This window comes from Leptodactylus fuscus, chromosome 6, assembly GCF_031893055.1.
Source record: "Leptodactylus fuscus isolate aLepFus1 chromosome 6, aLepFus1.hap2, whole genome shotgun sequence".
In the NCBI taxonomy this organism is placed as follows: domain Eukaryota; kingdom Metazoa; phylum Chordata; class Amphibia; order Anura; family Leptodactylidae; genus Leptodactylus; species Leptodactylus fuscus.
In genome coordinates this window covers 160,768,589-160,783,978 of record NC_134270.1, presented here as the reverse complement: position 1 = coordinate 160,783,978, position 15,390 = coordinate 160,768,589, and the positions used below count along the sequence as shown (strand labels likewise).

The following is a 15,390-nucleotide window of genomic DNA, read 5'->3' as shown; positions in this document are numbered from 1 at the left end:
GCTTTTGGAGCCCCCTGCCCCAAACAAAAAGTATATGGAAAGATAGCTGTGTGTTCACACAATATAGCTGCTGTGGCTTCCACAATATCTACGCAGAGAACTATATCAAGAGATGACCTTTAATGCTTGGTTCACATCTGCGTTGGTATTCCGTTCCTGGGAGTGACAAAAGTCATTTATGTAGATTTGGAGAAAATGAGACGGTGCCCTGGGGGTCCAACTCAGGCAAGATAAGTAATGTCATAGCAGTACGGAAATCTGCGCCAACATTTAGGTGTAGAGTTACCTACCTGAGATGTAGATGCTGATTTTGAAGCCGTGTCTGGGTTGTTTTTTTTAAAAAATGTTTTGAAGTGCCTGCTGGAAAATAAATAGACATGATAAAGAATGCAAAAATCATAGGCCAGTTTTGTGCAAAAAAAAAAAAAAAAAATCTGCATCGTGGCTGAGATTCAGGTAATATCAAGGGGTTTATGGGGTTGTGATACATACTATATGTCACATCCCAGGAACAGAGCTGTAGAGTCACACAACAGCTGGAGTCCGGGCCCATCAGTCAGTGTCGGCTTCCAGAGAAGTGCTTCTGTTGTCAAACACTTCACCGCACTTTTCACCTATAAGAGCCCTTCTTGAGTGCAGGAGCAGCACTCAGACTTGTGTAACCTGCTCTGGACATGAGCGACCTCTAACACCCGTCATACACAGCCATGGGTAGTGTAAATAGACACACGGTGAAATATAAGGTTACAGATTGAGCTAGATCTACTGTAGATATTCGGCCATTCATAGGGTTTCCCATCTGGAGCCTTTTATCACTTCATCACCTTTCAGGTCAGATCAGCCGGGAACCCCAAACTATAAGCAAAGAGGACGCAGCATTTTCTGTAATGTGATTAGAAGATGAATGGATTGACGTCGTGTACATTGGTCAATGAAGTGAAGCTGCAATACCAGTCTCAGCCAGTGCACACTGTGTCGGAAAAAAATTGCAGATTTTTTTTTACTGCTAATCTTTACACGTTCAATTTTCACAGACAGTGGAAGCCAAAACCAGGCTTGGATCATTAAAGCGGCCTATATATATATATATATATATATATATATATATATATATATATATATATATATACAGTCCTATGAAAAAGTTTGTGCCCCCCTATTAATCTTAATCATTTTTAGTTCTAAATATTTTGGTGTTTGCAGCAGCCATTTCAGTTTGATATATGTAATAACTGATGGACACAGTAATATTTCAGGATTGAAATGAGGTTTATTGTACTAACAGAAAATGTGCAATATGCATAAACCAAAATTTGACCGGTGCAAAAGTCTGGGCACCTCAACAGAAAAGTGACATTAATATTTAGTAGATCCTCCTTTTGCCTCTAGTCGCTTCCTGTAGCTTTTAATCAGTTCCTGGATGAAGGGATTTTGGACCATTCCTCTTTACAAAACAATTCGCGTTCAGATAAGTTTGATGGTTGCCGAGCATGGACAGCCCGCTTCAAATCATCCCACAGATGTTCAATGATATTCAGGTCTGGGGACTGGGATGGCCATTCCAGAACATTGTAATTGTTCCTCTGTATGAATGCCTGAGTCGATTTGGAGCGGTGTTTTGGATCATTGTCTTGCTGAAATGTCCATCCCCGGCGTAACTTCAATCCTGAAATATTACTGTGTCCATCAGTTATTAGATATATCAAACTGAAATGGCTGCTGCAAACACCAAAGTATTTAGAACTAAAAATGATTAAGATGCCCAAACTTTTTCATAGGACTATGTGTATATATATAATATTCTATATGTGTGTGTATGTGTGAGCTATAACCTACCATATAACTTACTAGCTGTATCCGCGACTTCGTCCGCGAACCCCCATCCTTGGGCGAACCATGTGCAGCGCGGCCCGTTGGCCCCCACGCCCCTTTTCTTGTGGCTGCCACGGGTTCCTCCCACACACCCCTGTGGCTGCTGTGGCCCTGGTGAGCTTGGCTTTAAATGCTTTCTTCATGATGGGACCCTCGTAAAACGGGAGGCGTCCTGTTACCATCTTGGACACCACGATTCCCAAGCTCCACCAGTCCACTGCTACGCCATATCCTTTCTTGAAATGCATCTCTGAGGCCATATAGTGGAAGGTGCCCGTCACGCCACAGATTCAGGTCCAGGTCGATGATATGGATGTGGCCTTCTGCATCCAACATGATGTTGTCTGGCTTGATATCATTGTAATGAAATAAGAGAAGAAAATGAAGATATGCCCAGTGACATTGGAGATAGGGGATGGGTGACTACAAGACCAGGCAGGACCCTAGGAAAGCTGGGTCAGAATGTAAAGGAGAGACATAGAAGGAAGAAAGTTCTTATTGGTGGACGATGCCGTGTCCATGGAGGAATTGTAGACCGCAAACAATCTCTGCCGTGTAGAATCTCATGGGAAGAACAAAGAGAAATCTCAGTCATAGCAAATCCCTGACTACAACCCCCGGCCTCGACTTTTATCTCCCAGCCATGAAGGTTTGTTGGCCAGGGACTGATGCCAGGAAAACCTGAAGGAGACAAGTAGAAAATGGTTATAATAACATCTAAAAGGAAAAGAGGCTCTGAATGTCCTGTGGCCTATGGAACAGGGAAGGATGGAGGGACTGGTCAGACTGCGAGCGCCCAGGACCATCCAGCCGAGCTGAGCTGTAGACATCATGTAGTGTCAGTTCTGGGATTGTTTATGGAAAGGTCATAAAGGGGGAACTCTACTACTACCATGTGGGAATGGAGAGAATAGGCACATAGGCTTTTTGGGTGGATTGGTTTGGGATCAGCATTCGGCTCCATTTAGATCACGTTTTTTCTACTTCTGTTTTTCTGATCCGTTTAATGGATGCCAACAAATGGTCGTCCGTTTACATAGAGATCAATGTTAAAAAACCCCCCAAAAAACGGATCTATTTTCTACACAGAAGCTTAGTCTACCTTACTTATGTTTCTGTCCAGATAAAAATCTGCAAGATATGGCTTACATGATCAGAATAGAGCCTTATTCACATTGGATCAATGTATGTATTATATAGCATAGACCAGGACATGGAAATAAACAGTCCGCCCCCCAAAGCTCTGATCCTGAGATCCTCCATGAGTCAGAGTACCCCTTTATATTAACACTAAACCTAACAATGGTGATACACAGAACAGATGAGATATGGGGCCTACAACAGTGGTCATGGGGGCAGGAAAGTCTCTGGGTGTGCTAACAGTCGCCCCATAGACCTAGACTACAATTAATCTATCCAGTCTGCAATGTTGACAACAGGAAAAAAAAATGGGGGTCAAAATGAATAAGAAGTTATAAAACTTACTTTGCCAAAGCTGCCCCTACCCAAGATCTTGTGGAGGATGAAGCGGCTGATGGTAAGGCTGGGGTAAGGGCCTGATGTTGTAGCGTCTTCGCTGCTGCCAGGGGTCGGCTCTTGTTCTTCCAATCTTTTATCCTGGGATCTTCTCTTCTTGGTCTTCTCCTTTAATCCATTATCGCTCTCCTCTTCTCTCTTCCTCTCCTCTCCGTCGTCTCCTCTTCCAGTGGACGACATTCTGGTCGTCTCAATCCAATGATATCCAAAAGGCAAAAAAAAATAAATCTGTAGTAATCTGTAGAAGCGCTTCTTCTCTCTGCCGTCGACAGTTAAGAAATGAATGTCAGTTGGCCGTGTGCAGGTGACGCGATGTCATGGCCATGAGACCCCCAGGTAGCTCTGCCTGGAAATGCTCCTTTGCCCTGCACTGCCACATACACTGTGGGGTTGGCATCATGGAGGACAGTCCAGTGTCCTGAGGATTGGGAGAGACCTTTATGGCGACTTCTAGTGCTGTATTATTAGTAGATGGGGAAGAAGTGACCGCTATATGAGGGCCGGCCGTGCCCATAGTCCATTATTATAGAAAGTGTTACTACTAATATGTATGGAAAGAATATATGTGTAATACATGTTCCTGGGGTCTATAAAATACATAATCACTTGAAAGGGCTCTGACAATGGTTATTGGAGCACTCTACTCTTCTTTATGGGGACACTCTAATGTTCTTCAGGGGCATTGTAATCTTCTTTAGGGGTACTCTAATCTTTAGGGGGCACTCTGGCACTAAGGGTAAAGAAAATGATCATGTGAAAATTCTGCCCCCTCTTACAATGAGCTTTACTCTAAATTTAGAGTATCCGAGATGGAGAGGGGCTAACCATTTCATTGTAACAGCGCCCCTGGTAGTTGCATCTATAGACCTGGGTTCTATGCATTGTATATAGACCGTTGATGCTATATACATATATATATATATATATATATATATATATATATATATATATATATAGGGTTCCTCCCCTTATAGGTATAATGTTCTCCTATATCTGCAGTGTACCCTCTCCTTCTGTCTCTACCCCCCTCCCCTCATAGATTGTAAGCCCTCGCGGGCAGGGCCCTCTACCCCACTGTGCCAGCCGATCACTGTTAGTATGATATCTACCTGTATATTTTGTATATTGTATGTAACCCCCAAATGTAAAGCACCATGGAATTAATGGTGCTATATAAATAAACAATAATAATAATAATAATAATATCCTGACCAATGTTTTTCATTCTGCTCCATTACGGGCGTCGCCACGGATTTCACCTTTTACATAGGGTGAAATCTGCGTCGCACGCACCGCCATATGTTATGTATACCGCCATAAACATCACACCATTTGGTATGATTTTTGCTACTGTGAAATTGGGCAAATATTCTAGTGCTTTGGCCAACTGTGGGTGTAATAAGATGGCTGCTCTTCTCTTGAGCCACAGCCAGAAGTGGATTTGACAGAAACATCTAGGAGTTTCCTATTTTTTTCCTACAACTCTGTGAGTGAGACTGTGGAGAGAGCAGCGGGGGAGCGTTGGAAGGTGAGTATAAATGGGTTTTTGTGTTAAACATGGGGGAGGAGGAGGGGGGGGGCAGCGGCATGACACTGGGGGCAGAGATGGGGGGGTCATGAAACTGTGGGCAGAGATGGGAGGACATGAAATTTTGGGCAGATGGAAGGGTGACATGAAACTGGGGACAGAGGTGGGGGATATGAAACTGGGGCAGATGAAGGAGGTATATGAAACTATGAAACTGGGGGAGAGATGGAGGGGAAACATATAATGTGTGGGTTACTGTAGGAGGATTATACTGTGTGGGAGCACATGGAAAATGAATGAAAATGGGAGGAGTCAACATAAAAGTGGGCAGAACTAAATTTGCCGCGGCACACGACGCACATTTTGTCCCTCTTTCTGCTCTTCAAAAGTTGGGAGGTATTTGTAAAGACACCCTCAGGTTTTTACAGGAGAAACAATGGTATATAAATATGATTCTCCTATACGGGTATGAAATTCTGCTATAATTGCATGCAATTTTTTTCTGATCTATTTTTAACTGCATCAAAACTGCACTGTGTGAATGCACACTAAAGGAGATGTGTATTGTAATAGAGTGAATAAGCAGCCCTCCTATAGGGTGTGGTGTGGTTTGTTCCAGGCCCTTCAGGATGACTTCCCCACCTGCTCCTTATCACCCTGGGGCTGTACACTTGTCCGCTGTGCTCCACAGTTTGCAGGGTTCCTGCTCTTCCATTGTGATCCTGTGATGTGCCGTGTAACTAGGTCACCGTGTGCTCCACATTACTCATAAGGGCCTATGGAAATGTCATGTGTGTGATCGCCCAGCCAAGGTGCCAGTTTGATGCTGGTGCACACAGAGTGAGGTTCAGGTCGGTCTGCTCTGCATCCTATACCATGCCATTGTGTATCAGAACTGGTCACCCTGATGTAATATATTGGGCCGGATTACTTCTACTATGCTTTAGAGGCAAGTATGTTACGGTGCGGCCTGTCCAACCTGTAGCTACACTGATATCAAGTGCTGGGAGGTGTCTATAACCGCAGCAGTATGACATTCCCCAGTGGTGGCATCATGTTCTACTTCTGACATACTGGAGACTCAGCAATGTGACGGGAAGAACTGCATTACTGTCAAATAACAGGTCTATATTCACACAGCTGTGTCCCTTACTGCCCAGCGATGATGCTGTAAGGCCCGCCCTTTTGACAAAGGAGCGATATCGGTGCTGAAATTAATGGCATCAATATCTCCAGCACCAGGGCGCATACCAGGAAAGCTGACAGTCAGCTTTCTAGCGGTATATAATACCGCACATCTATGAGGATGTGAAAGGTCATCTTTACTTGGGGCGAGTACCTGAGGCTAGAAAATTCCTATGTCTATCTGCTTTATAGTATCCATATCATGTAACCAATGCTGGTACTAACAGAGCTGTACCATGTAAGACTGTATTCATATGACCATTTTAAGGATTCCTCATTGACTTCAGACTATGACTGAACAATCCTTGAAAACGGATAAAAATCGTCCATGTTACAATGGACCTTCAAAGAAAATAAATGGTCACATTGAAATCAACGGGGGGTAATTTATCAGCACATGTACACTGGTTTTCTGGTGTAGATGTGTGGAACTGAGGGACTTCTTTGATGTGAGGCCCCTACATCCCCTTTTGTGCGCCTCACTTACCGCTTTCAGCAAATGTAAGTGGGTTGGTGACCCCTCAGCCCAACATATTTACTATAACTTATCCCAGTTTTCTGGAAATCTATATCAGTTTCTGTCTGCACCGTAGATTTGTATTCTGGCATGTGGGTGCTGTTGGTTTATGAAGAGGCGGAGGCCGGTACCTCTTAATTATAGATGGGGCTGAACCGCTTTGCCATGAGCTGGGTTTGACACGATTATTCCAAATTGTTCATGTTTAGCAAAACCGAACAATTGTGGATTCATTTTGGATGAACTAAGATGACTGTGACAACATACGTTGCGGTAATCTATTATACTCTGGGATCCAGGTGCAGCGAGAAGGCCCAAAAGGGGAAAGAGGGAAGGTGAGTACTTGAAATGAATCTTGAGGTCCACCCATTTTTATTCTTGATAAATCAGGCTCGTCTTGGGCCTACTGAGCGCTTTATTAAGACTGCCATACAACTGCCAGTCTTAATAAATCTGCCCCAATATCTTCTCAAATCTGCCGACACTTGGCCATCTTTAATGTTCATATCAATAAGGTCTAATGGACGTAGTTTCGGCGGACTGCAGCGCACATGAGCGGTTTAGAGGCCGCAGTTGTACATCTGATAGGCTTAGATACATGGGATCAGCACTGTGATGTCCCATAGATTATAGTATAATTGTGTAGGTTACTCAGTTACGGTATGGGATTGTGTTTTGATGTGCTCTTGGAGTTAAGTAATTCTTGACTTTCCGATATTTAGTTGTGGTCACCGCTGTCCCGAGCCGTCATGTGGTTTTATGACTGTTTATTACAGAATCTGTGTTTTGTACTTTATCAGACTGGACCTTGCCCGGCTCTTGCTGGGAATTTCTGTACTGTTCCTTACTGGTACATGTGTCATAGTAAAACCAGCTGCGAGTCCTGTCCTAAAAAAGAGGAAGTTCTACTGAGAATTTGTAGTAATTTATAGTTGTCACTTCCCTTATGTGACCAGTGATCCGCTGACTGCAAGGACGTGGCTACTAAAGCTGCTGAGATAATGCAGTGCCAGGAAAGATAAGAAATCTCCTATCTGTGCAGACCTGTGTTCTGGTCTATAGGGGGCAGCATTCTAGTAATCATAGTCTTGTACATAGGGGAAGCGTTCTGATTGTTCAATGGCGAACACAGGGCACCTGTTCTTGTGACTAGTGTGGGATAGAGATGTGGATAGGTGATAAATGTTGTTCTTGGGCCAACCCATTTAAAACTGGAGTGTAGTGAGTATTAAAGGGGTATTCTGGCTGTAAGATGTAAACTTCCCCTTATCCACAGGAGTGTAAGTTCTAACTATCACCTGCAGTTCTTGTGCTCAATGGGGGTCCCTTTGATCAGCAAGTCCCTATGTTGTGGCCAGACAACCCCTTTAAGGCATTTGGCTTCTTTCAGTAAGCGGAGCTTCCAATGCTGTAACTCAATGGGAGAAATCAATGCAAATAAACTGAATAATCCAAAACTGTGACTGGTAGTGCAGCATGTCCTGGTATTGTGTGAACAGGATTTTATAATGACACTCTATACTGTAACATCTGACCTCTGCATAAAATACTGTATACGAGGAAGTGTCTACACCTGGCGCTGACATCTGCTTTATCTTGGGCACGGTCAGAATTCGCTTGGTTGGTTGTTGTACCGCCTTTGTTCACAATATAACATTAGGTGATATCCTTTAACCCTTTATTATTTGGGACATTTAACTATTTTACCATTTTGCTGACTGGTATATGTCAGGGCTTTTTATTTGTGGGGAAAGTTGTACGTTTTATTATTTTATTATGTATGACTTTTTGATCACTTTTTTTTAATGCTATTTTTGGCAAAGGCGAGGTGAATGCAAAATATACCATCCAAAGGGGTAAATCTGACTCTGGTGGCTAGTCCATGTGTCCTTGGGGCCAGAGATAACGTGGTAAATGAAACTACTGGATTTATGTATTTTACAAGAGACTCCATTGCCAATAGGCAATATATTGAGTTTTGTTTGGCCTATAGGCCTAGCCATGGTGACGTTTAAGTAGGGATGAGGGACTGCTATAACAAATAATAGCTTCTATTTTATGCCTACAGATGACTAGTGTTGAAATATAGAACTCCCCTTGAAGCTTCTATTTATAGTCTCTGAGCAGTGAGGGGCTGTACAGACCAGCCAATCAGATTCCAGCTCTTATTTCTATAGTGAAAGATTGAGAATAAAACCCCAGTTCTAATTGGCTGCTGTAGACCACGCCTCCGCTGGTTATTCTGTCAGATACAGCGCTCCGGTGAGTACCGATGATGTTGTTTTCATGTAACTAGAGCTGGAGCCGGTTGTCTGCTGGAGGGAGGAGCGGGCAGGAGGAGGAAACTACAACTCCCGGCATGCTGTGCGGACAACCCCGGAGCCGGCGGCCGCCACGGAGATGACAGCGGAGTTCGGGTAGCAGAATGGAGACGGGTGAGAACGGGGAGATACCCACAATGCACTGCGCCAGGGGAGAGGGGGTACTGGTGTATATACAGTGTGTGTGTGGACTGGTACTGGTGTATATACAGTGTGAGGGGTACTGGTACTGGTGTATATACAGTGTGTGTGGACTGGTGTATATACAGTGTGAGGGGTACTGGTACTGGTGTATATACAGTGTGTGTGGACTGGTGTATATACAGTGTGAGGGGTACTGGTGTATATACAGTGTGTGTGGTGGGCACAGTTATTGGAGTGTGGACTGGTTGTGGGGTATTACTGTACACTGGTAGAGGGGGTTATTACTGTATACCGTTGTGTGTGTACTGGTAGGGGGGTATTACTGTATACTGGTGGGTGTGTGTACTGGTAGGGGAGTATTACTGTATACTGTTGTGTGTGGACTGGTAGGGGAGTATTACTGTATACTGTTGTGTGCGGACTGGTAGTGGGGTATTACTGTATACTGTTGTGTAGGGGGTATTACAGTATTCTGGTATGGGGTTATTAATGTATACTGTTTGTGTGTGTACTGGTAGGGGAGTATTACTGTATACTGTTGTGTGCGGACTGGTAGTGGGGTATTACTGTATACTGTTGTGTGCGGACTGGTAGTGGGGTATTACTGTATACTAGTGTGTGTACTAGTACAGAGGTATTACTGTATACTGGTGTGTGTACTAGTACGGGGGTATTACTTTATACTGGTGTGTGTGGACTGGTAGGGGGGTATTACTGTATACTGGTGGGTGTATTACTGGTAGGGGGCATTACTGTATACTGGTAGGGGGGTTATTACTGTATACTGGTGGGTGTATTACTGGTACGGGGGTATTACTGTACACTGGTGCTGGTGTATGGACAGGTGAGGGGGGTATTACTATTACTAGTGGGGGTTATTATTGTTGCTTGTGTGGATACCGGTGAGGCTATAATGGTGTGTGTGTTCTGGTCCCAATATCTCCTGGTCTCACTTCTGTGACATGAATGGTAACTATCTCAGTACATCGCCGTGGAATATGTTGGCACTCTATAAGGGGTGACGCCAGTCTCTCGGTCACCCTGTGGTCAGGGATAGATCTGCTGTGGTTTTATTGCTGGTCCCTGGAGCTCTGTCATGTCTTTTCCTTGTCTAGTGCAGTCTGTAAATATGGCCGCTGCATGCTATGACCTAGTTATGGGGGGGGGGGGCAGTGTTGGCCACCAGAGTTATAGGTTTGGGGGTGTTGTGACTTGCAGTCACATGTGAATCATGATAATACCATGAAATAACCTCAGTTGTTCACTAGCAGGAAGACAGTCACAAGCAGGCTTAGTACCCTGCAGGCGACGTTTTGATCCGTTCCTCTGCCCTCATGTAACCCAGTGTTTATGATCGCCTTGTATTCGGCGCTTCATGTAGCATCCTCCCGTTTTACGCTTGTGTCATGCTTTATCACTCCCGCCTTCAGCTTACTGTTGGATGTATCACAAGTTAGAGAATCCATTTTTAGGAATATTACAGAGTCCATTGTCTTGTCAGATCTAGAGGCTGGGAATAGATGATGCCTTGGAGGGTCCAGCTCCAGCCAAGAAAATCCACTGTCTTGTACTATAAGCCAGGCAATAGGAACTGCTTTTCTAGCATTTGTCCAATACATGTCTTGTAATGGCTGAATCCTACCTTGATGATGGTTGGGAGCAGCAGTGAGGATATAAAGCTCCCTGCAGCTGCTCTGGTTAGCACCTCTGTGATGTGGTGCAAACTATACCATAGAAGCAGGTAGGGGATTATAACGTAGCGGTCCCATTATACCCCTTTACACAGATGCTTCCATAATCCTACAGGTGCAGCCGGACCCTATGGCGGGTCTGTTTCTTTTCCTTGCCAGTTCTGCAGCTCCGTCCTTTCCTGTCACTACAGCTCAGCGATTACAAAACCTCAGAAGGGGAAACTTGTACTTTCAGGAAAGTTTCTTCTTGTGACATGGCCTGAGTCAGCAATTCCATAATGTAAGTGAGATCATATGGAGACCACGGCCCTAGGCCACATGTGTGGGACGTGGTCATGTGTCCGCTTACATGTGGCCATTTATCAAAAGTAGGACAGTTGCCCATAGGAAACAAGCGGGTTCCAACGCATTAACATGGAAGGCCATGACCTGATTGGTTGTTGTAGGTAATATCACTTTTCCTTTGCACAGTGGAGGAAATTCATAAGAACTAGCGCATGATCTATTGTACTGGAGACTTGCACCCTCGGCTGGCGCGTGTATGAGTATATGCTGTGTGTTGTGCGGGTGGTAGGCAAACAGCTGGACTCTATGTACTGACACCATGTAGATCTTTACATAGAACTGCACTTTACTTGCTACTGTAGATGTCACCAGCAGGGGGCAGACTTCACTTTGGCTAAATCCTGCAATCAGTTATCTGTTATGACCGCTGTTATAATCCCCCAGGTGATGCAGCGCAGAATTTTTTTTTTGTGTTTGGTTTAGTGGTCATCTTACAGTGGCCAGGTCAGTGGTAACGTGGCTGCTCCCCTTTAGCCGGTATTGCACTCCATGCCCAACATGTCCCCGGCCCTTCCTCTCCAGGCTGCCACTCAGACCCCGACCCTCTGTGTCACCATGAGCCGCCTGCTAGTGAAGGACACACATGACCGTCGAGTCTTCACTGCGGCTCTCTTTACTGTAGTTGAGATACAGTGTAGGGAACTTTTCAGTGGTTTGACAGATAACAGATGAACATTGAGCCTGGCTCTGCAAGATTTCTGGGCTACGGTGGCAAACAGCACACTTCAGACACAGAGAATGCTCAGCTCACCACCGTATAACCTGTGCTCTCCCTCAATGCATCGTCTCATAGCACTGACTGGCATCTCCATGGTTAGGAGTCTACTCCACAAGTGTGCCACGTCTCTTCAAGCTGACCTTCACTTCTACAAGCCGTTCCATTCACAGAGACCTGTTCACCCCTTGCGTGATGCCTGATGTAATTGGGCCACCATGGGGAAGCAACAAACCATTTCTCCTGCCTTGCAACTCATCGCTGCAACTTTGTTCCATTTTGACGTAGTCAGTGCACAATGGAGTCTCCAAGAAATACCAAAATGACTGACCACGTGATGACCTGCACCCATCTGAGATGACACCTCTTCATGTAACATAGCACGCACATCATTGCAAACGTTTCACAATGTATAATACAACAGTGCAACAATAAACCTTCTTCTGCACCAAGCGCTGCACCTCGATCACTGTGTGCACAGTCTGAGCAGGGATTTAACCTTTCCCATCACAAGCAAGAAGATGGAAAATGGCCCCGGTGTCTGTTTGCTCCTCCTTACAGTGTCATGTCAGTTGTACTGTGCGTTATCCATCACTGGCTCTTCCCCTTATAATGGTTCTCAGCAGACCTCAGTTATTTCTGTTACACAGATTTTATCTGGAGGTCACATGATCAGCGTCAGGCGCTGAGTGAGTGTGTGTGTGGGGGGGGGGGGGGTTGAAGTCACATTGACTCCTTGTGTCCTCAATTTGGAGATCTGCAACTTCATTCTCATTTTAGGTTGTTGATTTATCATCTTTACTTGTCACTACACTGCTGTATCGCTGCAGAATATATTGGTGCCACTATTTCTGGGAGCAAATACTGCTGACTATAGTGTAGTGTGACACCAGGAATAATAACTTTGTCCTCCCATAATTCTGTGCTCTGGAGGGATAATGTTATTATGGGTAGCATGATAGCCTTGCAGCGCTGGAGTCTTCGGTTCAAATCCTGCCAAGGCCAATATTGGCAAGGAATTTGGGTACTATTCCGTTATCGGGCCAGCAGCAGCGCAGTTCAGCACCAGCATGGGGACAGCAGCTGTCAGCAGCTCAGTTTAGCAGCGGGAATTATAATGACATCCGAGGACTGCTGGCCCGATGCTTGTGCCCAGTAGCCAGTACATCAATGCCTTCCCCCATCCTCCTCCCAGTGCTGCCCCCCAGTTCTCCTTAAATCTGCCCCGTACCCTCTCTCAGCCACATGACTAGGCCGATGCTGGCTCAATAACAGAGGCCGATGCTTGTGCCCTGTGTCTAGTAGGCAGTACATCGATCGATTGATGCCCCATCCTCCTCCCAGTGCTGCCCCCCAGCTTTCCTTACATCTCCCCCGTACCCTCTCCCCGTAATAGGCCTCACCGTAAATCCTGACCAATGAACGCTACTAGTTAGTCGCCGGACTCTGCAGGAAGTTTGTCCTTCCAGCTCGCCGTAGCTTCCCCTTCCTATGGTCGGCGTCAACGCGTCCCTTGTCAGGGCCTGGATTGAACCCCAGTGTCTTTCCTTCCGGTCTCCGGTCTCGGTACCAATGCCGAGGTGAGGCCTAGTCGTGTGGCGGGTAGAGGGTATGGGGCAGATGTAAGGAAAGCTGGAGGGCAGCACTGGGAGGAGGAGGATGGGGGGGCATTGATGGACTGGCAACTTGGCACAAGCATCGGGCCAGCAGTCCTCGGATATCATTGTAATTACCACTGCTGAACTGAACTACTGACCACTGCTGTCCCCATGCTGGTGCTGAACTGCGCTGCTGCTGGCCCGATAATGGAATAGTACCGCAATTTGTATGTTCTACCTGTGTTTGTGTGGATTTCCTCCCACACTCCAAAAGACATACTGATAGGGAATGTAGTTTGAGACAGTGACTGACAATGTCTGTAATGTGCTGTGGAATATAATGGCGCTATACAAGTAAGCATAAAAATAAAATGGGTAAGCAAACTAAATGCAAGTGCAATAGGGACGGGCCTGACTGATCAGATTTGCCTACAAACAGTGGTGAGTTCTCTGCTTTTCCTCTGGAATTTCTGCTCCTTTTGCTGTCCATGACATCTACAGCTTGTGCCTTCACCAAGACTCTCTGTAGGCAAATGATCCCTACATTACTTCATCGGTTTGTGAATTAGCAGGTCAGTTTACCAGTCACATGACCAGCCAGAGGACCTGCAGGTGAACAATGTATGCGGTAAGTGACTGCACCATTTGCTGTGTGCTACAGGATACTAAACTTCTCCAGAGTGGGGCTTTAAGGCTGGAGTCATATGTGGCAGTGGGTTAGCACCGCAAAATCGCCAGCAGCTACCTGTGTCATACAGTACAAGCACGGTACATGATGTTACAAAATCACTTTGACATTCTGCCTCTAAAACCAGTGAGGCATGTTGACCTGTGCTGAGGATGAAGTACAGTCGTACGAATCACAGGAGGTCCAAGTGTGTCGCTGCGAAAACTATCCCATATACAGCAACTGAATATCAGTGATAGACATTGAGCAGCTCGTCTACCCTATGAGTCTTCGGCTTAAACATGATCAGTATTAGGATATAGGGTTAAAAAAAAAACAACTAGGGACAGTGGGGGGCTCTATTTTTACTTTTATTTCAGGTTCGGATGCCATGGCCATACACAGCTGAGATACAGACGCTTATCTTTAGCACTTTTTCATTTCCTCATTAACATTGTTCTTTATTCTTTAGCCTTCTGGAAATTGAGGTCACCCATGAGTGATCCTTTCTGTCCCTCTGGGGAGGTGAGGTTGTGTAACCGCTACTGCTGTAGATAGAAGTAGTTTAAAGGGCCATTAACCTGTTACACAGGCAGATTGTGCCCACAGTGAGGGCTGATCAATAGTATAACAAGGGTTTACATGGCACCATGCACACTATATAGGGACTAATGATCATGAGCACATTCCTGCGGTCACCACAGTCCACATATTACTGGCAGCACATTCCCTGTTCACATGAGATGTGCAGCTGACAATGATGATTTGTTTTTTGGCCAACTTGTAAGACTAAGTAGCTGACAAACAAGTGTTTGCTCTTTTGTCAGCTGATCTCTTAAAGGAAGCGTTCATGATGAAAGATTCACACGTGGCAGCAGCAGATAAGTTGCAGAAATTTCTGTGACTTGCCCAGTCCTCTGTATGACGGTTACGTATTGCATAAACGACAACATTCTGATGAACGCAACTGATACGTAGCAGCAGAAGTGTATAGGCCATGTATAAGGCTTCATGCACATAACCATGTATATGCAGGGCCATGATTGAACGGCAAATGGATATCCCTATTAGGCCTTGTTCACACGGCGCACGAGACCGTGTATTTTGGTCCCGATTCTGATGCAGGAAGCCGCATCGGAGTTGGACCAAAATGTGCCATCGCAGCTTCTGACAGTCGTGGCTTCCCCCTCCGGAGTGGGCCCAAATGAATGGTCCGGAGGGTGCTATCGTGAGGCGGACGCCGGGGCTGATTCAGCTGCGGAATCTGCCTG

The 15,390-nt window shown here is 45.4% G+C and overlaps 1 protein-coding gene across 2 annotated transcripts in view; it reads left to right on the top strand.

The window, feature by feature from the left end:
• Positions 1 to 8,942: 8,942 nt before the first annotated feature.
• Positions 8,943 to 15,390, top strand: part of ATP13A2 (ATPase cation transporting 13A2) — a 32,162-nt gene continuing 25,714 nt past the window's right edge. For both annotated transcript variants that reach the window (XM_075277817.1, XM_075277816.1), the window contains exon 1: positions 8,943 to 9,073. In XM_075277817.1, coding sequence (XP_075133918.1) covers positions 9,064 to 9,073 — 10 coding nt within the window. In that variant the 5' untranslated portion in view covers positions 8,943 to 9,063. The remainder of the gene's footprint in view (positions 9,074 to 15,390) is intronic.